This window comes from Cylas formicarius, unplaced genomic scaffold, assembly GCF_029955315.1.
Source record: "Cylas formicarius isolate icCylForm1 unplaced genomic scaffold, icCylForm1.1 PGA_scaffold_12__32_contigs__length_19106922, whole genome shotgun sequence".
NCBI lineage: Eukaryota > Metazoa > Arthropoda > Insecta > Coleoptera > Brentidae > Cylas > Cylas formicarius.
In genome coordinates, this window is record NW_026844225.1 from 8,749,242 (window position 1) to 8,774,464 (window position 25,223).

The 25,223-nt window shown below is 33.6% G+C and overlaps 1 protein-coding gene and 1 long non-coding RNA gene across 2 annotated transcripts in view; one reads left to right on the plus strand and one right to left on the minus strand.

The window, feature by feature from the left end:
• Positions 1-2,750, minus strand: part of LOC132708584 (uncharacterized) — a 72,534-nt gene extending 69,784 nt beyond the window's left edge. The window contains exon 1 of the long non-coding RNA XR_009619997.1: positions 2,654-2,750. This is a non-coding gene — a long non-coding RNA (uncharacterized LOC132708584). The remainder of the gene's footprint in view (positions 1-2,653) is intronic.
• LOC132708582 (uncharacterized) overlaps positions 1-24,503 on the plus strand; it is a 62,343-nt gene extending 37,840 nt beyond the window's left edge. The window contains exons 2-4 of the mRNA XM_060680979.1: positions 2,677-3,093; positions 20,440-20,713; positions 24,304-24,503. Coding sequence (XP_060536962.1) covers positions 2,677-3,093; positions 20,440-20,713; positions 24,304-24,461 — 849 coding nt within the window. The 3' untranslated portion in view covers positions 24,462-24,503. The remainder of the gene's footprint in view (positions 1-2,676; positions 3,094-20,439; positions 20,714-24,303) is intronic.
• Positions 24,504-25,223: the final 720 nt, after the last annotated feature.

Here is a 25,223-nt window from a genome sequence, read left to right on the forward strand (position 1 = left end):
TAACCAAGATGACTGTTTATTTTCCAGCTTGGGTACTAAAGTTAATTGCGGAATCGGGATGCATTATGTTTTTGGCTCAACGGCCATTTATTACTTTAAAGCACGAAGATGTTTTATCTTTATGTACAGCTTTAATCTGGGACAAAGAGAGGTCCCTTTGTGTTTGAAATGCTACTCATGCTAAATATACGTAGAGCTTGCAGCCTTCCTATATGCATCCGATATTGTGCATTTGGGGCTTTTACGTATTTATATATTTTGCACGGAACGATCTCAACTATATAGTTTTAAGCATATTTCTAATTCCATTGCTTTGTATTTAAATAAATAAAAAATCCAATCGGAATGTTGATGGCAAATATCGTACATAGAGTCTACAACATTTTTTGAATACAGGTTTCCTAGATTTATTCTTAGATTTCCCAAAGAAAGTACAGTTCTACCACACATGCCACAATCTTGCATTTGAACATATGTTATTTTCAATATAAAACAACAACGAAAACCAATCACACAACATGGGTAAGTAAAAATTATTTTTTAATACAATTGTTACATTTTTTCTTTATCTAAACTAGAAAAAACTAAAGTTATATTTGCAAAGATTGCCATCTCCAGATACCGCCGTCTTTTTCAATAACAATAACATGACAAGAATTGTACTAATCGAACTCAAATGCAAAATGTAATTTAAACAAAAATTGATAATCAATATCTTGATTAGTTTTCGCTATTATATGGTGTAAATTAAATTTAAATATTTTTTTGTATACTCAAAATCTTTCGTTCTTTGGGGAAATTTTTTTTTATAATGACTACAGATTATAGCCCATCAGTTTATATTATGCAATCCCAAGGAGGCACGAAAAATTTTACCATTGGAAGTTAATAAAGGGTAGGTAATTTCCTCAAAATAAATTATTTCCCCCGTTTCTCGCACGACTCTCGATTTTCAAATTAAAGTTTTAACGCAAAATGTATAAACCGTTGCTCGCACAAATTAAATTGTGGAAATTATGCGATTACCGAAAGTTGCAGATTTAGCTTTCCTTCGTGGTCATAATTAATTTTGTTTATTTCGGTTCGGATATTTCGGCAACAATTGTGCAGGAATATCAGCGGCCATTTCGTCAATATCGCATTTCCTCACTCATGCTCAAATTCATAGGTTAATATTATTTTTTTAGTCAAACGTTGATGCTCTATGACTTTCATTTTAGTAGTAAAAATAATTTGTTTAAAACTGCTGTTAAAAATAACTAAGGGATTCTTACTGTTGCACAAAAACTATAATAGGGTATACACCACATATACAAGGTGTTTCCTAACTTCACTGAGAAGAGAAAGAATGAGGATTCGCACCTAATTTTGACAAGGAAAGTGTGGTAAATCAAAACTTATTGAATATAGTTTTGCATTCGCCATACAAGACGAATACGATTTCAGGCGTTTCCTTTTTGCGATTAATTAATGATGAAAATTATAACCTTTTAATGATGTACCCATGATTTTGTTGTCTTACAAACATTCAAAACATTCGAAAAATAACAGGAATGCCAAATCAAATTAAAATGTAAATTTAATGATTTTATAATAAATTTAAAAATTTATAATAGGTAGATAATAAATAATAAAAAAATTAATAAGTTAAATCCTTAAAATATCTATGAAAAAAATTATCGATACATGTTAAGACTTCAAAATATATTTTTCTAGTTATAATCTTTATAGATAGAAATTCTTAGAGCAGATTAGCTCAGTTATGTCAAAGAAAAATTTTCAGACAAACTTTCTATTTAAAAACTCTGTGTCGCAATGTATATTTAAAAATTAATATATATTTTGGGAAATCTATTTTCTATAAAAATTTTATTCCACTTAACATAATGACATTAATATTATTATTACCAACATACCGATCTGGCGTGCGGGAAGCGTCACTTTACCACGTCAGTTTCGTTTTCCAAGGATCCGAGCCACTTCGGACATTTCCGGAATTTTACCACACGGCTTGAATTTTCACGTTAGACAATTCTGACGGTCATGTCAGTGAATGTATTCGTGTTGTTTTACGAAAATGTACTCAAAGACTAATGGTCGTAGAAAAAGTATAGTATGCAACACGTTCGGTAAACTTTTTAAGTCACTCGCTCCACTGCGCTCCGGTCGTGTCGAATAAACTCGTGAATCAAATGCTGTTTATCAACCTTGTTGCATACTATACTATTTTCTATTCTATTTAATTTTTTGTCACAAAATAATAATGATAACAATAATAATAATAATCATGTTGACTGGAAGAAAATTAAGATAGAAAACAGGTTTATTTTGCAAAATATATGTTTATTTGGAATTATATATCTAGACAATTATGCAATTTTGAATGAAATAAAGTATATAAACAGAGTGATCCGTTGAAAAATATAAATTTAGCCTAAAAATTATATCTATAACAAAAAAGTCTGAGTCCGCCAATGGTTTTCTGTTTTACTGTGCCTAGGATTGTTTTGAGAACGGAATCTTTGTTTCACGTAAATCGAAAGTCCCAAAAATAAAAAAATCTTTATTCTGACGGCATTCTCAAGCAATGCAACAGACACTTGTCTTTGTAAATATTATCGTTAGACTTGGTGTGAAAAAAAAAATAACTCACCTCCATTATTGTTATCATTGCAGTCTCTTCCCGTATCATCAGCCACTCTATCGATGATGTGCGTTGCGATGGATCGATACTGCGTGGTGAAAAAATTCCAGCCTATTAACCGTAGGATAACAAGGAAGAAAACTCTTCCTTACATCGTGGCACTGATATGGATCGTTGCTTCTTTCGTCGTCCTCTCCGAAGCAGTTAGTATTCACAAGTCGTTTTCCTGTTACACCATGGTGTTGCTTGTCAAATTGGTGTTAATCAACATCCTACCTACCCTAACCGTACTCGTCAGCCATATAATCCTGCATTCCAACTTGACGGCGGTGTCACTCACAGCCCGCGCCAGACATGGCGAACTTCCTCTTCCGATGCCAATTCTTCAAACCAAGAAGCTAGAAAATCAAAAGTCACATGTGATTATCGTGACCGGAGTATCCTCCAAAGTAAGTACAAATTTCATAAATCTAAGCTAGTTTGCGAAATCATGTTTCAGCATCTATCTACTTATTGAGGATTACAAGCGAGGCAGACCTGCGGTTAAACGTTCATAACCATTTACCAAAGTTAAATACTGGATTATGTAGTAAAAAAGGTATATGGTTTGGAGAACTCTATTCTATTCTATTAAAAGTATGCCAAATAAAAAAGATGCAATATATTGTGCGGACGGTATATATGGGGTTCAGTAGTTTCAAAACATTGAAGTATACATAGTTGCAGACCGTACCTGTGCTCAGTATATTGTGTATGTCGATAATTAAAGAATTTTAGTCTACTGAATTTTTCAATATAGTTAAATCTATTGGTTTTTGAAATATTTCAGTTTCATTACATTTCCAAAAAAATATATTTTTTTATGGTATATAGAATTTAATTTTAATAGTAGAATTTTATTTAGCACTTGGCTAGTATATACAATTTACAGTATTACAGTTTTTTATATAGAAAAATATATTAGCAGCTCTTTACTAGCAGCATGTATCGCTCAAATAACTATTTTGATCTTTAGTACCAGTACCACTACGTATTGGAACTACACATACTTCACAGTTTTGAGAACCCATAATACACATTGTTCTGTTATACAGTCCAAACAACATAGTGCGCCATCTTTCTTTGACTGAATATTTATCTAGTTGTAATAAAATAAACCATACAATAAGCATACCAAAAAGTAAGTTCTTTTACAATAACCAAATGTCAAAGTTATAGGAACATTATTAAAATTCCCCATTGTTCAACTTTCAGCACGCCCACGAAGGACCATAAATTTTGACAAACACATTTTGCTTAAGAAAAGTGAAAGGTCCTATTCATTTAGTAACGTTTTTAACATTTAGCTAAGTTTGACAGTACTTCTCCTATTATTTTTAATTCAGCAAATGTTTCATATTAAGTATTCACAAAAAAAATAGTAAAGGTACTCCTAAAGTCATTTTTTTGAAATTTATATTATGAAAAAGTGCACTCAGTGATCGACACATCATTATCATAAATTTTAAAACTCTACAATGAAGTTAAATGAGTTTGAGTTTTGATACAAAAATAAATATGGTGTCGTTCTTAACAAAATAACAGTTCTTAATTAATTTTATTAATCCCCGTAATTACATAAAATATTAGTACATCAATATCAGTAATTAGCCTTAAATTATTATTAAAATTATCATTAAACAAAAGGGAATAGCACCAAAAAGAAAAACTTAAGTTACCTGATTTCTTTCAAAATAAATAAGAACTAAAAGTTCAGATTTTCACGAAATTATGTATACATTGTACATGACAATTGTTTCGACAACACCGTGTCTTTATCATTTGATACTTCATACTGCGTTTTCATCTGATATTAAATGTATATTAATCGATAAGACAACGTTACAGTGTTTCCAAAATGCAGAATTAGTCAAATTTAAATACATAAATTCAACCTTTAGGAAGAAAATATAACATACCTAATAATATGTTGCTTAATCTTTGCACTTGACGCAGAACTTATTAGATAAACAAAGAATGAACACTACGCATCAAAAATTGCTCGCTCTGGAATGTGACAAAAACTAGTCTATTTTTTACTTATTATCTCAGAGAGCTCGATATATGTGTACACGGAGTGCTTCAGATTTAATGCTTAAAATATGAAATTATATTCAAATTCTTATTATCTACACACAACTATTTAGTTAATAGATTATTATACAGAGACATTCACCATGGATAGCATATCCGTATACTCTTCTTAAGCGGTGTTCCAGAAATTAATTTAATTTCCCTATTTTTTGTTCAAAACATAATTTAAATTAACAATTAAATCTTTATTACAACCATTTCGGAATTCGAAGAGGGCTAAAATTTTGGGTAGACTTTACGAAGATTTCACTCAATCGCTTTATGTAAAAATGTGCTTTTATACCGGTGAAAACAAAAACAAAAATTAAATTTCATTTGTTCAAATCAATCACCTATTAGGTATTCTGGAAGACCATTAAACAACCATTCAAATGATATATTAAATATCCTCGAGAATAAAGTCAAAATTTGATTATTTAGAAAATTGTATAATGTAAATGTTTACTACTCATCAGTATATCAGTATAAAAGCTCTGACAAGTTGTGGAAGAGCAGTAGACTGGGACTGAATTTTTGTCCCACAAAAAGAACAATACAATTAATATGCAACTTAAAACCACTAGAGCCATATAGAGGTGTTTTTAGAACGATTTTTTTTTTACTTCTGACAGGTTTATATTTACTTAAAATATTAATTTATATACATAAAAATAAAGACAACTTCCAAACAAAATAACTTTGCTTTCTACAAAACTTCTAGATTCCTCTTGCGTCGGTTTTTGCCGAATCGAACTTGCTGACGTTTCGCCAATCATCCTGTTGGCTTCTTCAGAGTTTGACTGAAACTGGCTCGTATTTTACTCTGTAGCTGTTTATATATTGTTTGAGTGGGGCGGAGCTAAATGAGGGGCATAAACACCGTCTCGGATGACTGATTCCCATATTGGTGACAGGTGGAGACCTGAGTCGCGGTTAAGATTGTTAGGTTGTTTACCAAAGTTCCTATTCCTGAAACTCTCGACATCATTTCAGATATATTAAAGTCCGAGAATCTGGAACCAAACCTTCTCACTTTAATTGAAAAATGCGAGTAGAGAACATATTTTTCTTATAACGGTCAAATTTTTGAACAAACGTCGGGAACAGCTATGGGTTCTCCACTATCACCAGTCATAGCATATATGTTTATGGAACCCTTTGAGAAGAAAATTCTCGACACCTTTCATCTAAAACCAAAATAATGGAAACGCTACGTTGATGATACTTTTGTTATTTGGCCTCATGGTCCAGAAACCCTAGTAGATTTTCTTAGACATTTAAACTCTATACACTTTAACATACGTTTTACCATTGAGTTGGAAACTAATAATAAGCTTCCATTCTTAGATATTCTTATCTTATATAAAACAGACCGATAACTTAATGCATGGTCACCATCCGGTACAAAAATCATAAGTTATCAACTCTCTTGTTTACAGAGCCGTAAAACTATCTTGCCCGAGTCACTGCAACCAGAGTTAAAACACCCCACCTGTGCTCTTCTCTCTAATAATTTGCATATTAAAGATATTAAGCGTTCCATCAAAAAATACCCTTCACCACAAACTTCCAATAGTAATGACGTAGAAAGCAATTCTACACTTGCCACTGTGGTTCCTTACATTCAAAACATCACTGACCACATATTAAAAGTTCTAAAGAAGTATAACGTCAAAACCAGATTTACCACTTGTCCAAAAATTTCTCAACATCTTCGGTCCGTCAAAGACAAAATTCCATTTGAGATGCCAGGAGTTTACAGGATTCCATGCATATGCGGCAAAGAATACATTGGAGAGACCGGACGAAAAATATCAACTAGACTCAAAGAACACGAAAGATCCTTACAACTAACACAAATGAACTCATCAGCTGTTGCCAAACACACTCATGAAACCGGACATAAAATTTTATTCGATAAAACTAAAATTCTTGCATGTAATCAGTTCTCCTACCAACGAAAAATCCGAGAGTCTATAGAAATCTATAAAGAACCTAACAATCTTAACCGCGACCAGGTCTCTACCTGTCACCAATATGGGAATCAGTCATCCGAAACGGTGTTTATGCCCCTCATTTAGTTCCGCCCCCCTCAAACAATATATAAGCAGGTACAGAGTAAAATTCGAGTCAGTTTCAGTCAAGCTCTGAAGAAGCCAACAGGATGATTGGCGAACCGTCAGCAAGTTCGATTCGGCAAAAACCGACGCAGGACGAATGCAGAAGTTTTGTAGAAAGTATTACAGTAGCCTGTGGAAGTTTCTTTGAGGAAAACATATAACTTTGCTAAATTTTTCAATCCGGAAAAACATACTTTAATATGCTGATTGCTGAAATCACAGAAAATACTATTTAAAATCTTTACTGACAAAAAATGTTTTTTTAACGTGCCTCATACAAATATCCTATGAACAATGGAAAAAAATATTTTGTTTTGTTTTCACGAAATAGTTTTTTTATTTGGTTGTTTTATATAAAAATTTTATGTTGCTGTTTATCCTGATGAAACTTTCTTTTGTTATATTGTTATTAGTGAATAAATAGCTACTACACTCTGCTCTACTCTTAAAATACGTGTACTTATAGAATACATCTTAAATTATGGCATAGTTTCTAGTGGTTTCTAGGGTTCCACAATATTGACCAAGCTTACAATTGACTAATAAATGAGAATTAAAATTAGTTTCCCAAGAAAGGTATTTAATATTATTTAATATTGTTATTAATTATTAGTCTATTATTATTAGTTATTAAGCAAATTAAGCAAAACAAGACATACTATTTGCCAAAATGATATTTATTGCCTAGGCCCAATGATTCTCCAAGTCTATGGTCTATATGAAGTTTTTGTTCTTCTATTTATTTCTATTCTAATCTATTTGGTAGGAATACAAAGAAAACAACACATATTTGTGCTACAAACTAGACGAAAATAAATATTAAATACAATTCGAACAGATTACAGGAAGACGAGACAAGGAAAAAGTATAATGCAATTCTAGAAAGAGCATTAGAAGATTTAAGTTCAGAAATGATACAAGTGCTTAAAAATGAAGAACAAAGAATAAGATGAAAAAGAATATTAAGAGAAAAATATAAAACGTATCATGCAAAGTGCATAGAGGAAATAAAAAATAATTAGCAAAAATGTATCTAGGTATCAATTTATACAGACAAAGAAGGCAAATTGTTAGCAGACAAAAGCGAAATATTAGTGCGATGGATGGAATATTTTGAGGAATTGTTACTCGAAGGACTAAAAAAGTTCTAGGGAATTGTTGGATAACAACCTTACAGAACTAGAAGTGCTAGGATGAAATAACGAGTCAAAGCTTATTGGTCTCATGCATAAACTGATGAAAGAAAGGTAGGAGCTAATAGATCTGAATGTGAGAACTGTAGAGGATCTCCCTATTAAATATAACCTTGCCTCGTATACCCCTCATGGTCCCGAAAATGGAGAATAAAGTGGGTGAATATCAGAGAAATTATATTTATATACTTTAAATTAACCTTCGACGGGATAAAAGGAAATAAGCTATATAAAGCACTCAAATGAGTTAGGAGCAGATAGCACTTAAGGAGACCAAACCAAAGCAAAACTGAAAATTTTGAGGTAAGAGAAGGTGAAACAAGGAGATTGTCTTCAGCAATGTTTTGGTATCTGGTACGAGAAGCCAATATAAACAGAACAGGTTTAATAATAATAAAAGGCACCAATGTGTAGTGTTTGCAGACGGTATTACATTGCTTCCAAGAAGCAAAACAGAATAAAGAGGAGTACTTCTACGTCTCGAATATAGGGAAAGTACACACTTTTGAATCATTTAGATTCTTGGGTGCAAAATTGTTTCTATAAACCCAAATTTAAGCAAGGAATTCAAAGCAAAAGGAAAAGGAAAAAAATGTATATATAAATGTAGGAATTTACTTAATAGAAAATTGCTGTCTAAAATTGCAATATTATTTGGACAATAGACAAAACCGAGCAAAAGATGCTAGCAGTTTGGGGAAGAAATGTTTGGGCAAAATCTTTAAAGGAAAGAAAGTCGGTGATAGATCGGGAAGAAGAAAGACTAAACAACCTCACATTGTAGGACAGCAAAAGATTATAGACTAAGATGGAGAGGACACATAGAGCGAATGAAAAATTGAATTTTTGAAAATTGAATTGAATGAAAAAGAGTGGAATTGGAGGAAGGAAGAAGAGAGGCAGGCATAAGAAAAGCAGAAGACAGAAAAGAATGGAGAAACAAGTCCAGGCCTACTGGCAACATCATATACAACATTGCTATTATTATTACTTAAATAGGCAGTGACCTAAACACATTAGCCTGAATACGATAGTATTGTAATAGTAGATAAATAACATCAAATAAAGGCAAACCTACCGTCCAGTACAAAGGAAGAAATTTAAATATATAGTTACTAATTAAATACGGATTTTAGAATAACAAAGTTCAAATAATATCGGTTAATGTTACAGGTCGTCCTTTAATACCTTTCGTAACCTGAACGACTTGCCACCCCATCCGACCGGTTTTGAAGGGAACCCGACCGTTATTATTTTAAGGGGGTGGTCTATTATCCTAAGGATCAACTAATTGGAAATCCCGCGGGGTCGTTTAATACGGTAGTTTTCCGTTTTCTTTCCCGATACAAAGGAATATTATTCGGTGACACAATAAGAAAACGGAGAATGCCTCGTAAATATTTGCTACCCGCTTAATCAAACCGAATGATGAAATATTGATATTTTACCAGCAAAAAAACAAAATAAAAGAAAAAAATTTGGTAGTCAAAATACTGAGTTAAGGTGTTCACTTCAGCCCTTAAGACAGCATTCTTATGAAGTATAGGTACGATGTTATAACTAAAAGTACTGAAGTAACGAACAAGTTTACAGAAGATATAGAAAATTTTGTCCCTTTGCTTGACTACTTAAAGTTGCGTGCGCATAAATTCATTATTAATTAATTAACAATTTACGCTTTCACGTTAAATGTACAGGATGAGTCGAGGATAGAGAAAGTTCATTACCTCGTTGCCCTCAGAAGTTATGAGGAAATAATAAAAACAAAAGTTGTAAACATTATTAGGATGCACGATTTAAAATTATTTTTAAAGTATGCAGGGTGACTCAAAAATGCGTAGAGAATAAAATATCCTTTTTTTTTGAATGAAACAACCTATTTTTTAATTTTGCTTTGAATTCGTTTTCAAATTATTCTACTTTTTTACTAGTAATTATCGATTTTCTTAAATGGTACGCCATATATATTATTATGTTTTCTGAAAGGTCCTACAAAAACCTACAACTTTCATTAAATATATCATATACCTATTTTTAATACTTTGGGATTTATTTTAACTTTCCTAATATTTACCTTTCCTTCCGTCCAAGACTAGTGCTATAACATATTGTCAAATTTTTACCCGACAACTGACTAAATAAATTAAAAAAAAAAACTGAGTATGATATGATTTATATATTGGGTGAGACAGAAAAATATAATTTGTTGGCAGTAAAAATTTACAAGGCGAAGTACCCTAATAGACCTATGCCAACTAGACAATCTCTTCTCTTTGTAAGAGTGAATGCTAGTATTTTTTTTTTTTTAGAAAAATTAAATTATTGCAAAAACTATTACATTTAGGTATGTATTATTATTAATAAAAAGAATTTTAAAATGAAAAAAAATATGTTTTATTTATCACCCCGTATACTTTTAAATAATTGTGAATTGTGCATCTTAACAATCTTTACAACTTTTGTATTTAGCATTTTCTCATATCTTTTGAAAGCAATGAGATAATGAACTTTACTCTATGGTTCACTCACCCTGTACATACATAACAGATATAAACTTTGAACAGTTGCTCTCTCTAGTCGATTCTGGGTCCCACAGTAGCCCTTTTTTGTCGATTTTCATCAAATGTTAGTCAAAATCGACTTTGCCAGCTTGATGTACCGAATATCAACAAATCAGCAGATATCAACTTAAAACATCATTTCCTACTTATTTCTTGTTGATTTTAAATATATTCCAGTCAATATTGTACAGAAAACGACATCAACCCTACAGATGTCGTCTTAAAATCTCACTTTCTGAGCCGAACTGCAATTTTTCCTTGCCAATTTCAATTAGATTAAAGTCATTATCATCTTTTCCTCCAGTTATTTTAACAAAATTTGTTCTAGTCGTTTTCGGTGAAATTCCAGTCAAAAGCGACTGCTCCGGCTGAAATCTGCAGGCTTGATATAGTTTTCGGTACAATTAACAAAAAAAACGATTACTTTTAATTGCAACAAGCGTAATTTTGGTATATTAATTTTTTCAGAAATTTTTGATGAAACTTGCTGTCCATCGACTGGGGCTACGTGAGCGAAGCAGATTTTAAAGTCGACATCGCAATTTAGTAATCTATTTAATATTCCGCTAGCATGATACGTTGAATATTTTATTCAAACAAACCAATTCGGCGTTAAATATATCGACCAAAAATCATTATATTAATCTAGCAATTTCATAAAGCACGGTGATTTTAGTAGACGCTAATTGTATTAACTCATTTACCATCAAATTTTCATAAATACGTTTTTGAAAAATCAAACGTCATTCACGAATAAATTGCATTAAAAAGCCAGATATCAAATTATATACAATGGAAACCAACTAACAACAATAAACAGTCGTTATTGATTTGTGGGTTACAACTCATATCAAACGTAATGGATTTTCACAAATACATTACAAAAAACAAAGGCAATAACCTAGAGTTTGTAAAAATTTTTAGATAGATTTTGGAAAAAAAAACGATTAAAAAAAAGCATATAGCTAAGTATTACTAAGTATTACTAAGTAATTAAGAATGTCACAGAATAGTCAGTGTCCTGTGCCATTGTTGTTTTAATTTTTGGTGTCAATATCTCCGTACCGTACTCACAAACTTCTATAATTTGTACTTTTTACAAAACTTCAGGCGAAGAGTTTGACTAAAACTCTGAAGAAGCCAACAGGATGATTGGCGAAACGTCAGCAAGTTCGACGAAGCAAAAACCAACGCAGGAGGAATCCAGAACTTTTGTAAAAAGTATTACAGTAGCCTGTGGAGGTTTCTTTGAAAAATTGTATAATTTGTGCTTTCAATACTTTCGTCTTTTATGAAATTACAACAAATATGGCAAATATGAGAACCTAATAGGATCTCGGAAAAACAATGATTCCTATATATTTTACATTTAACAAACTGGAAAATAAACTTACAGAAATTACTAAACAGGATTCCCTACATATTTTTAGGTACACGTAAATAGCTATGACAAATGTTTGGGTAATATGTTTTAGTGTACAAGAATTGCAAGAAATGTAAGAAAACAATTAAGCTACAAGTTGAATTTAAGCATAAGAAATACCTATTATCAACTACTGTCTATAGGAGATCCTTTTTGAACATTTTTTTCCACTAAGGATGTTTCTTGTGCGATATCCAGCATCTCAAAGTAATTTCAATAGAGGTTAAACCTACGAGTTTATAAAATCCATCGCTTTGCGTCGATTTACACGCAAAAAAAATCTTACCTTACATGGAAAAATACATGTAGAAATTGCGATGTATATACATGGCTTAAAGAACGAAAAAGCCAAATTAATTACAGAATTATACTGACGCCGACGCAGATGCTGCAATTCTGCACTGCATTTCCGCACCTTAACTCCTTTTTAGCCTGATAATTTATTAGGATTTCGATATATTTTGAGGAAAAATGGCGCTTCCAAACATGGACGATCTGTTAGCGCCCATGTTGTGTGTTAGAGCTGCTATTTTTTTAAAACGAAATCTAGAGCATGCGAAATAAAATTTAGATAGTTGCTTCATGAGTTCCTCTAAATGTCTAGTAGGTATATCGTTTTTCTCGAAAGCGTTGGATCTATCGGGAAATTTTTTGCATTTCTTTGATATTGTACAGGGTGTGCCAGTTATTTGCAAAAAATTGAAAATTTATCTTGGAATGAAAATCGGCCATAAATAAAACGCTCTATTTGAATTGTCAATTTCTTGTGAATTTAGGGTTTTGGTATATTGTACAGGGTGCGCCAGATCGGAAGAATTTTTGAAGCAAAAAACGCGAGTTGGCTTGGTTCGTTTCTTTATAACGCAGAGTGAGTAAAAAACGTTTCTCAAAGAAATGCCCTTTTCAGGGGTAAATTATTGACCGTAACTCAAAAACCATAAACCCTATATTTAAATAATATTAAGATTCTATCAAACAACGTGAAATTTAATTAATTATTATTCATTATTTAGTGTTTATGTGAAAAAATATTCGCGACGAATAGTTGAGAAAGTTTGAGGATGATAACTATTAATAATTAATATGCAGCCAATTTTTTGGGACCCGAAAACGTAAATATATGCTTGCGATGAATCATCTCCAAAAGCTTTAATTTCCTGTAATCAAACTCTGGAAACAATTATAGTAATGAATAATGAAATAAAATTAAAAATAAGACATATCTCCCAAGAGGTAATGCAGGCAATATGTTCCAATTTTTAAACGATAATCGTAGTATACCGTGATTTGTACTTATTTATATCTGATGGAAGAAACCTAGAAATATCTCTCGAATTTCTGATTACATATCGTTTTCTAACATGAAATTGTAATTGTAAAAAAAATATGTACGGGGATAAATCATCAGCGTTCTGAATACTATATAATATATAATGAACAAAATAAAATATTTTGAGCCTTTGTTTAAACCTATCCGTATGAATAGCTTACAGTGTAAATGAATTAAATACTTAATGATAAGAACACTTTGTGCAGATAATCATGTCATACGTAAAAGATGTTCAAAAAATTACAGAGGTGCGACCTGTAGGCCTATAGATAAAACTAACCAACCAGCCTGCCAAACAACATTGCTTTTTTGGAATTTAAATGAAGTGAATGTCCTGTGGACACTTTAATAATGATTTCTAGAGCACTATTAAGATTTTATTATATTAACTTATTATTGAGTATATTAATATAATATATTATTAATATATTGGTCCCAGAATGGAGCTTTGAGGCACCGCAAATATTATAGCGCGGCAGTCTGATTATTGTCCATTTACAATTAATTTTTGTGTACGACTTTGTAGGTAGTTACCCATAAATTCGACACATTATCAATTTGTTGTATTTTAATAATATTTTACAGAATTCCGGAAACTACTGATAAAATGCTAATAAATGGAAACAGACAATAATTTAGTTTTTCATTCATTCATTTTTACTTTAATAAGATAACCTTCATATGTAAATAACGTCTTTTTATAAATTGCCAAAACTAACTAAGGTACAGAACAAACGTTAACAAATGTTAAGTTTAAATGCATTTTTAATTTCTCCCAGATATTGATAATTTTTTGCACCATACTTTACTCTGTACCTTACCTTATATATTGTCTTAGCATTGTCTCGGATGACTGATTCCCATATTGGTGACAGGTAGAGACCTGAGTCGCGGTTAAGATTGTTTATAAATTTCTATAGACTCGGTTGGTAGAAGAATTGATTACATGCAAGAATTTTACTTTTATCGAATAAAATTTTATGTCCGGTTTCGTGATTATGTTCGGCAACAGCTGATGAGTTTATTTGTCTTAGTTGTAAGACTCTTTCGTGTTCTTTGAACCTAGTTGATATTTTTAGGCCGGTTTGCTGTAAACTGCTGGCATCTCAAGTGGAATTTTATCTTTGACGCACCGAAGATAGTGAGATATTTTCAGACAAGTGGTAAATCTGGTTCTGATGTTATACTTCTTTAGAACTTTTGATATATGGAAGGACCACAGCGGCAAGTGTAGGAAGATTGTGGTGAAGTGTAATTTTTGATGGAACGCTTAATATCTTTTATGTGGAAATTATTGAAAAATTGATGTTTTCTAATTAATTTAATTTAATTAATTACTTTCTCAAAATTCATCAAAATCATTACAAACCGTGGGTGCTTACGAAGCCAACATATTTGTGTTTGCAGCAAAATCTACGCTCATTTGAGAACCGTGTAAACTTATTTTCTGTCACCTTTTGACTCACGACTTTAGAAAATTTCACTTTTATAAACAATATACTTTTAAGCTTGTGCGTAAGAGATCGAAATAAGTCTGTCGGCATCCGACCACTAAAAGCTTTCTCTTTTATAAGCCTCTTATTTTTGAATGAGAAGACCGAGATATCATAGCAACCTGAAAGTTTTGATTTGCCATTTAATAAGCTATTCTTCCATCCGGAGACATCAAGTGATAAGAAAGATGGCGGGTATTTTTCGCATAATTTTTGTTTGTCTCACTTTTTGCTTTTCAAATCAAACAGAATTTTAAATGACAAGAATAAAAAAAAATACTACGTATTTTAGGGGAAATATTGACTTCCCACTCAAGCAGTGAAACAAATGGGAAAAATCGATAGCCACTAATACTAAGCGCGAATAAATATGGGAGTGTGTTCCATCAATTAAAAACCGATTACCGACCATTACAACGGAAATTCAATTCCGGGAAACTCTCCTAAAATAAAATCAAATAAAACTTACTTAAATATTTTCAATACAACGATCAAAGGATTTCGTATCGCGATGAACGTTTTGATGGAAAATTTTAATTAGGATAATTACAAAGTTTTACTTCAAACCAACGGAACAAAGCAAATGTTTTTGTGCAACATTTCGCCAACTATTTTATACAATAATGTCGGATTTTAAGGCACGTTGCATTGAGAACAAGCCCTTTTAAGTATACAAAATGGGGGATCTGACCAGAATTGGAACCAGGTCCCTGGACGCCTTGTCCTTTAGGAAAAAGGTCTCCAGCCCCATGGTTAGTATACAGGCCCTGGGACCGCCCTCTAAGGAGTCGACACTATGCAGGATCGATCCTCCCAGAGATAAGCCCCTAACCCTTGATTTTACAATCCAGGGCTCTTGGATCAGTACAATGGATGTACCGCCCTCCGAAATTTTCCTGCATAAGTGTGCCGTTGCAGCCCTGCTGTGTTGCAGGTTAATCTGTAATATCCCCGTGAAGATGTTATTACGGGAATACCACCTGCGGGTCACGATGCTAGCCTCAGCCCGAATCCGAGCCCGAGGTAGCACCTCCCTCCGCTTCCGCTACCTGACTGGTGGACCCTGATGGGATTCCCCGGTCAACTTCCATCCGAGATACCTCCTCTGTTCTCGCTTCCTCGGAGGGCCCTCCGGAAGTCTCTTCCACAGAAGCCGTGGGCGCCGCCTTTCCGACAGGCCCCCCAACCTCCATGGACGAGCCCTCTTCGTGTGAGCCCCCCGCGGCCACCTCATCCCCCTGCGGACTCGGCGCCGCCAGGTTCACTTTTACCTGAGTCACCAGGCAGAAGAGAAGGTGAGCCCGTAGCCGTGATGGCGTTTGCCGATTTCTCGTCCACACTCACCACCAACCTTGTACCCCTTGCATCCTCCGTCCTCTGCCAGACCCTCCAGGCACGGCAATCTAGGCCATTCTGAGCTGCCTGGCAGCGGACTAGTGCCTCGTTCGAGACACCCGCCGCCAGGCCCGGAATCCAGATCGCCGCCCTTCTCAGTCTCAATCCTACCGGATCGACCTCCACCAGGTTTGCGAGCCCTCAGGGCCTGACGTTGATCAGCTCCCTGCGAACCCACTCCCTGGTTTCTTCATCCATCATCTCGATCAGGATGTGGCTCCTCCACAGTGGAGGCGTATCCGGGGAGGGGTGTATTGCCCCCCCTGCATGATATACATGCTTATGCGGAGGTTAAGAGACCCTATGAACCGCAGTAGGTCCTCGGAAGACAGGTCAGTTTCCTGTCCTCTGAGGCCCACCACCAGTTCAGGCCCCCCCGCCGCCGCTTGTACATAGGACCGAGTCCCCCTCTCAGAGCCCCACCGGGACGGCCCGCCTTTCCCGGGCCCAGCTTCCGCCGGGCCGCGTGTCGGCCGCCGACCCCCGGCAGGTGCCCCAACCTGGGTGGTCTCTCCCATTTTTCTTTTCTGCTTCCCGCCCTCCGTTGACGGCGTGGCAGGATTCCTGGGCGCCGGAAGAGAGCCCGTCTGCGGTTCCGCAACCGTCACCGCGAGTCTCTTCTTCTTCGCGCTCCTTTTTTCCGCACCACTCCTATGTCTGGGGCAGTGTGCCATCCAGGTGGTGTTTCCGGTTTGTACCGAGCCCTTCACCCCGCTGGCGACCTGGGGATCCTGTTCAGATCGCCCTTGGAGGGGGCCTTCCTGAGGACGCCCCTGCTTACTGGAGCCCCCCTGGGGGCCCCTCCTCCTTCTCCTTTACACATTTCATTTCTGGTTCCATAAAGGTCCCATGAGTAGCTAGGGAAACAAACGGTCCACCTCTGCAGAGCCCCGCATGCAGAGGTAAGGCTGCCTTCCCCGAGGTGCGCCCGGTGCCTCGGGGTTGGGATCGGTAGAGACTGATCTTCTATCCAGTCATGCATCCCCTAGGCCCGACCCCCCACCGTAGGATTTAGGATTTTTATTGAGGTTTACTCCTCTTGGTCCAAGTGGTGAAGCTCAGACCCCCCGCGTCGCATGCCCACTCGTCGAGCCGGCACCCGACGCCTGGTTTATCAACCGACTTCAAGCCAGTCGGCACCGTTATACCCTGTACAGGCCCTTAGCCACGACACGACAGCTGGGCAGGGTGAGCTGGTCCACGACTGGTTATTTGTCAGCCCTATTGGATTTTTACCTCCTCATGCCTCCTTCTTCCCAGCCACCCAGGCCCGTGACAGCCTGGGCTCCCCTATCCGCCACCCGGGGGACGCGCCTCATGGATTGCTCAACCACAGAGGACGAGATGCATATTGGCATACTAAAAAAATTCAAAAAGAAATGACCATTAAATGTAGTTCTTTAATAATTATATAGAATGTTCTTAAATAGAGATTAAAATATGTACATAAAATAATTAAATATTACAGAACACATATGCGTATTGTTATTTTTCAAGTGTCTATAACTCTATTTCGAAAAAAAAGCAATCCCTTCAATTTTGCTACATCAAGTTTCGACTGTATATATATATATATATATATATATATATATATATATATATATATATATATATATATATATATATATATATATATATATATATATATATATGTATATATATATATATAGGTATAATTTTTAAAAAAATCATCTTTGATAACTTTGATACATTTGAGTCACGTGTATCATATGAATTGAAAAATGTAATCATAATAGACCCCTAGAATAGCAGATCCTCTGAATCGCAAAAACCGATGGGCCAAGGGCCAACTCATTTTGTATATAAGAAGACAATAACTTTTAAAATTAAACCAATTTTTTAAAGGATATTTTTGAACTTTCATAACGACCGTCACAACAGACGACAACTCAATAAATATGATACATTTTTGTACCTATTCGCCCTACTACTGTGCTTCAACAATGCTGATCGATAGAAAGTCATGGCAAGAGGAGCCAGTGCGTGGTCTTTTTCAAGCTACCTTCAATTTAATTTACGAGGACAAATTGCATTGTGCGAAAACAAAATAAAACTTTCCTCTTTGGAACGGCTCAATATTTTCATCGACCAGTGACAGAAAACGAAAAAAGTAATACTTGTAGATATTAAAAAATATTTCCCCTTGCGGTTTTTAAGCGTATTGTTGCGAGCAGATTAAAACGATATCGGGCAATGAGACATTTTTCGTATCTCTTCTCGTTCTGCATAATTGCGGCACCCTTTTCGAATTTCAGCGCGCTTTCAAAATTTCTTTTTCCGCCCTTGCATTAAAATTCATTACGAAGTAAACTTCGTATTACTCCTTGTTATTCGCAATTTCCCTTTTCCAAATGGTTTTACTCATTATACGCCCTTAATATACTTTTGCTATATACGTACCGGCAACAAACGCATGTTACGGAGTCTATAAACAAACAATAAACGACAATTACTATTATTACCCTTGCGTGAACAGATGTTTCTTAAGTTTACAATTTGAACCGAAGAACAAACTTAATATAATTTTCACGGAGTCGAGGTTTACTTCAGTTTGAAGTAGCAATCAAAAAGAAAGCTTCGTAGCGGTAATGTCGCGACTCGTTTTTAATGCAATCGCAAAATCTACTGTTTGATATGCAGATTAAACCTTTTTAAGTCTACTGTCAGGCTGTGCGCTTATAAAATTCGCATATATTCGTTAATCCATGCTGATCCGTTTTTTATGGAAAAGAGACTTTATTTAAAACCATACGAACGGAATGAACAGTGTAGCGGCAGTGTAATGTCTAGTATAGTGTGTCTCAAAGTATATCGTCTTGGTTTTTGAGAGACCAGCTCCAAAAAGTAATTAAATTAAATAAACAATTTATTCAAAACTTCTGTTAGGTCTAACCGCACTGTTTGCCAATGTGTTCTGCCAAATGTTATTATTGTTATGTTATTTTTAACGAGAAATTTATTTAGAATTTTCCATTCGAAATACCAAAATTGTTATTGTTCCAGTAGACACAAGAACCTATATTCTGTCTATTACAAAACATATATTGATTTTGGCAATCTCGTACAAATAATTTAAATAAATATATGGATAATATGAATTACTCTCAGTACAGCAGTCGCTTATTTTTCCAATTTAAAATCTTTCACATTTCTAATTGTATGGCATATCAACAAAATTATGCAAAATAAAGTAGTTTACCTTATCTCAAAATGTAGAAAATAACTTTTCTTAGAAGTCATTTGTTTTGAATTTCATTTATTTACAATATTTTTTCAAAAATTTAAAAAAATGGTCCATTTGTTAAATTTGTTAATAAATTAAATTGGCAAATAAAAAAACCAAACCATAGATTTTAGTTACAGTATTTCTTCTAATTAAAGCTATACATGCATCTTTCCGTACTTTGAATAATTCAATTAAAACTGATTTACAGGTCTAATATTTTCAGATTTTGGGCTATTTGTTTATTGTACCAAGCATTAGTTGCAAACAATACATGGCTACTAACCTTGATTTTAATTTTACCTTATTTTTGTATTTAAATTTTGTAAGCCTACAATATTTTTTTAAAAATTAAAAAATTTGCCCATTTTTATTTAAAAAAAATAAAATAAAAATTTTAATTATGGCAATTCTTCTAAATAAAGATGTACAAGAATCTTTCCACACTTTTAATTATAATTCATGAAGAATTAATTAAAACTGATTTACAGGGCTAACATTTTCCGACTTTGAGTTATTTGTTGATTTTACCAAGCATTAATTTGTATTTAAATTTTGTAAGAACACTTTTTCTTTTTTTTTAAACTGCCCCAAATTAATTTTGTTATTTAAAAAATAAAACAAAAATTTTAGTTCCTCTAAATAAAGATGTACAAGTATGTCGCCATTTTCTAACTTTGAGTTATTGGCTGATTTTACCAAGTATTAATTGCAAACAATACATATGAATAATTATGAATAATATGCTATAGTAAGATTTTTGTTAATTTTGTTATTACAGATGCGATTTTTAATTTTCAATTATTTTAATCAAGTTACTAGCACCAATTGCTCAAAATAATAGTGATCCAAATAATGTAGTAATTTTAATGGATTTACAAACTAACATAAAAGAGTATGAGGTGTATTTATTGATTTCCACAGGACGAAATGGAAGCGACAGATGCAACAGCAGTACCCGAGGGTACAGCATTGAAAACATTGAAGAATAGAAAACGTCTGGGGTATTTTATGCTGTTGATGGCGATGTTTTTCTTTTTTCTCTGGATGCCCGATACTATATGCGAACTTATCGATTTAATATCTGAAGATGGAGTCAGCCCTGGTTTGCTACAGTTTGCCCAGAGTTTCGGATTACTGCATTCTGGCATTAGCCCATTTCTTTCATTGGCCAGCATGGACCGCAACTGGACAAAAGGTAATATACATCAAGTAAAACAATGACGCAAAGGGTGGTATATAGAAGGGCACGTGCAGTCGGTATTAAAACGGAACGCCAATTCTCGTATCTACGTTTAAAATACATAAAAATCTTTATAGTCTGGAAAATAACTGAGGAGAGATCTTCGTTGGGGATCACGGGGAATTATCGATCTGGATGAACACCGAGAACCAATATGAAAACCAAATCTCGATATTAAAATATTATCAATGATAACAAAGTACAATGGGGCAATATCGTCCCAGTTATAATAAGGTGCGCCAATATTAAGTTCATAAAAGTTTTAAAGCCAAGTTGCAATGTTGAAAGTTGCAATGTTGAAAGTTGCAATGTTGAAAATAGCTCACAGCTGTTATCAAATATTTTTGGTTTTGTTATTTCGAAAACTATGAGATTTAAAAAAAAATGTTTCGTTAATTTTTCTATTTACTCAGTTACACACAGGGTTGTCGAATAAAGCTATATTTTTTAAATGGAAAACCCTATTTTTTAATTTTTAAATACTCCTAAAGTAAATAAAATAATATATAATAATATTGGCCTCCAATGCACCGTTATTAGCGAAAATCTTCGGGATTCAGGTTATGTTGAAAAGGTTATTGTTACATAGTTTATTAACTTTTAAAACATTTTTCTGTTTAACATAATTCATAAAATAATATTGTTTCTCAGGCAATATTCAAGATTGAAATATTTTTATCAACGGAATGTTTTGAATTATGTTATTCCTCTCAATTGTTTTGAAATCAAACACCCTACATATGACCTTTAACATACAATTACCATTAATTCTAAAAGCATCTTTAACATTTTTTGTCAAATTTTAGATCATTTTATTTTTAAAACGGCATCAACATTTGACACAAAACTTTTTAATTATAAAACTTTAATTTTATATTAAATTTTCCACATGTATTGGTATTTAATATATAATTGGTCGCATTTAATTGGTTAAATCCTTCCAGAACTTGTTGTTGTAATGCAAAAAACCTCTATCGACTTATTTTAGTATACTATTTCTTTTAAAGGGCGCCGTAAAAAGAAGTATAGTGGGTTTAAATCCGGGCTCCTTGGTGACCACAAAATGGTGCCATTTTGCCCAATTCATTGTCAAAAATGTCCGTTTAAAAATTACTATATCTCTGCAATGGTTGGTTCTAAAGGACCGCCATTGGTACAGAAATGATCGGCGTCGAAAAAAAAATTTTTTGGTGTCTTTTCCGTTCTCTGTTCTCCGTTTCTCAGCAGACGCGGTATTAATTGGCCATAAGTTTCGAGCGGTTTGACGAACCATGTTCAAATTTGGCTCCCGTTAATAAGCCCGCGGAACACACAAGTCAATAAAAATGACAGCGATCAGAACTCAGCGTCCATCTTTTTTTTTTCTTTTTTCGACAATTTTTTTACATTCCTATGAAAAACGATAAGTGTTCGAAAGTTGAAACTATCTATTCCATTTTTGGCACACGTATAAAGCTTTGTTCCCTGACGGGACCTATCGAAATTGGGACGACTGGGGAGTCGGGAAGTATTTTCAAAAAATAAAAAATCGCGTTTGCCAGGATCTAAGAAAAAATCATTTCTCCAAACCGGTTTACGCGACCTAAAACAAGAAGACGCAGAAAATTTTTCAAAAATGTACGTCGCAAATTCAAAAACAAGGCCCTTCGAACTTAACCCGCCCAGCGACGATTTTTCGAAAGCAATTTTGTTTATCAAATAGGGATGTTCTGTTCCAGGAATGTTACTGCTCTTTTAAATATCAATTCGTCAGTCCAAATGACATTTTGAAAGATGTTATCCAAGAAATATCTATCCATCAAGTTACAAAACTCTAACCTTAAATTAAAATCCGCTTGTTTAAGTCCAGATCTGAAGCTGCTAGATGGGTGGAGGTTTCAGGAAATTTGGCTCTATACCTTCGGACTTTTATTATTTTCAATATAAACATTTTCTATACATTTTCAAATGAGAAAACACCTCAATGATTGATTGAAATAATATTTATTCATTTATTTATTTTCTAATATATTTTTTTTACAATATTTAACGGAATTTCAAATAACCAGCAATTTCATAAAAGAGCTAAGAAATGTAATGAATTGAGTTAATATTTCCTCGGAATTGATAACAATCACCAATAAATTTGAAATATATATCGCTGGATTTGTCTTTTTAAAGTCTATCCGAAAATGCAAAACTATAAAGAGCGTTTGTTTAAAAAAAATAGTTAAATTAAATAAACATTTTGCATGGCAGCAACGTGTATTTCATAAAAATATTTCAATTTTTAAAATTATGTTAAAATTTTTTAAATGCAACGTAACAAAGACCTTAATCCCGGTGAATTAGAGAGCGATATATAGATATTTATTTTATTTATTTTGAAAAATGTAACTTTATTGGCCACCCTGCTTATAATTGAGTGACAATTGAAATAATACACAAAATTCAAGATCATTTTACTGGAAACAACTTTTTCCTTCACACTTTTTTTATAACACTCAGATTTGGAGGTAAGGTAAACCGGCAACAAGTTATACAAAATATGGTCCAGTCAGTACATTAATTTTATCAGCTAGTTTAGGATTGTTGTTTCCTGTCAAGATTTTTTAAAGAAGTCTCGCTTCAGAATTTATGCTTTATAAGCACATAATGCCCAATAAAAAGAAATAATAACTAACAATAAAAGCTCGGCAAACACCGAAACTTATAGGCACTATGAAATAACCGTGTTTTACAATAAATAATTTATATAACAAAAATTTTTAGCATCGTTTTTAGAGCTTGCGCCTAAAGTACAACATTCAAATTTTTCTTTATAATTTTTCCATTTTTATTCCAAATAAATAGATAGATGGATATCTACCAATTTATTGATTCTAATCTCTCGCACGTCAGTAGGAAAACCCCAACATGTATAAAATACATACATATCCGCAGAATATTATTATTAAGAAGATATGTTTTATTTTTGCATAGGCATTTAGAGTCGATGTAGATTATGTCAAATAGAGGGATTAATTCGGATTTAATAATATAATTTCGGTGATTTTTTAAAGATTACTACGATTTTTTAGTGATTATTAAGATATTTAATGTTTTTCAATATAATTATTTTGATATGCTTACTAATTTATAAAGTCGTCTACTCCGCTGATTATTCCTTTCCACAGAAAAAATATACTTTTTGAACTTTAGGATATTCCGATGTTGTTTTGTAAAATACGAAAAAAGTGTTGATTTCCCCCACGAATTGTCTGGAAGTCTGCAAGCAGCTGTCATTGAAATCAAAAAGCAATCCAGAAGCATTGTTTAAAAATCGAGTACCTCTCCAAGAACGTATTGAAAAATGTAGCCAAGCTCCTACACGCTTCGAAAGACTATGTTAAAAGTCGACGTTTCGTAGCTTTATTTGGGGTTTTAGAGAGCTAGATTTTGTACATTATGTATAATAAAAGAATTTTACTTGCATTGATAGATATCGCAAATTTCTAGACTTCCATTTCAGCTTATATTTAGAAAAACTTGTTTTTCCTTACCTTTTTATATTATTTTTGTTGCAGGAGTGTTTTCGATGTGCAAGCAGCTACACATTTTAAAGGAACATAAATCCCCTTCCTCGACGAACGAAGACGCATTAGGGCCGTTCAACCCCAAATTTGTCAAACCTAACGTCAAAGTACAATACAACAGACGATCTTCATCTGTCTTTATCTACTAACTCTGTGATCTAGCTTGTTTAATTTTTCTATAAATAAAGCTATTCTCTTCTACGAAACGTTTTTATTAATACCCAAAACAACATACCCTAATTAACTAATTTTCACATTATACGCGTATATGGAAAGTGGACAAGAAATCGGGAGCTCTCGTTATACAATGTTCGAGTTCCATGTAAGAAAGTTTCCCGTCACCATCGACATCAGATTCTTCTATTACTTTTTCAACAATCTGTTGTCTCTCTTCTACGGTTAGTTCTTGTCCAGTGAGCAATTTAAGTGCGGAATCTATATCTTCTGGACCTATATGGTCATCATTATCGAAATCTGAAACACAATTTTAACGGAAGGAACTTCAAGACTCTCCTACTCCCTCGAAATCAGAATACAGACAAATTTTTTTGTTTAGTATACAAAAATTTTTTCACGATAGAAAATAGTTAAATCCAATTGAGTATACTTTATGTTATTGTTATCAAGAAAATAAACACATTAATATAGCGTTAATAAACATTTTTCGAGGCTTTTAGTAACATTCCACGAATTTTTTTCAGATTTTCCACTGACCCTAGTTTCTGACTATAACAAATAACCAAGACAATCCGTAAAAATGGAAACTATGTGCACTTGTATCGGTATTTCCTTTTCTAAAAAAGATACGGATTTGCGAAACGAAACATGGAACAATCGGGATTTCAGAAGCAATTTCGGTTTTTGAGATACAACACTTTTCAGAGTACCCCCTGTATCTTCTTTATTTAAAA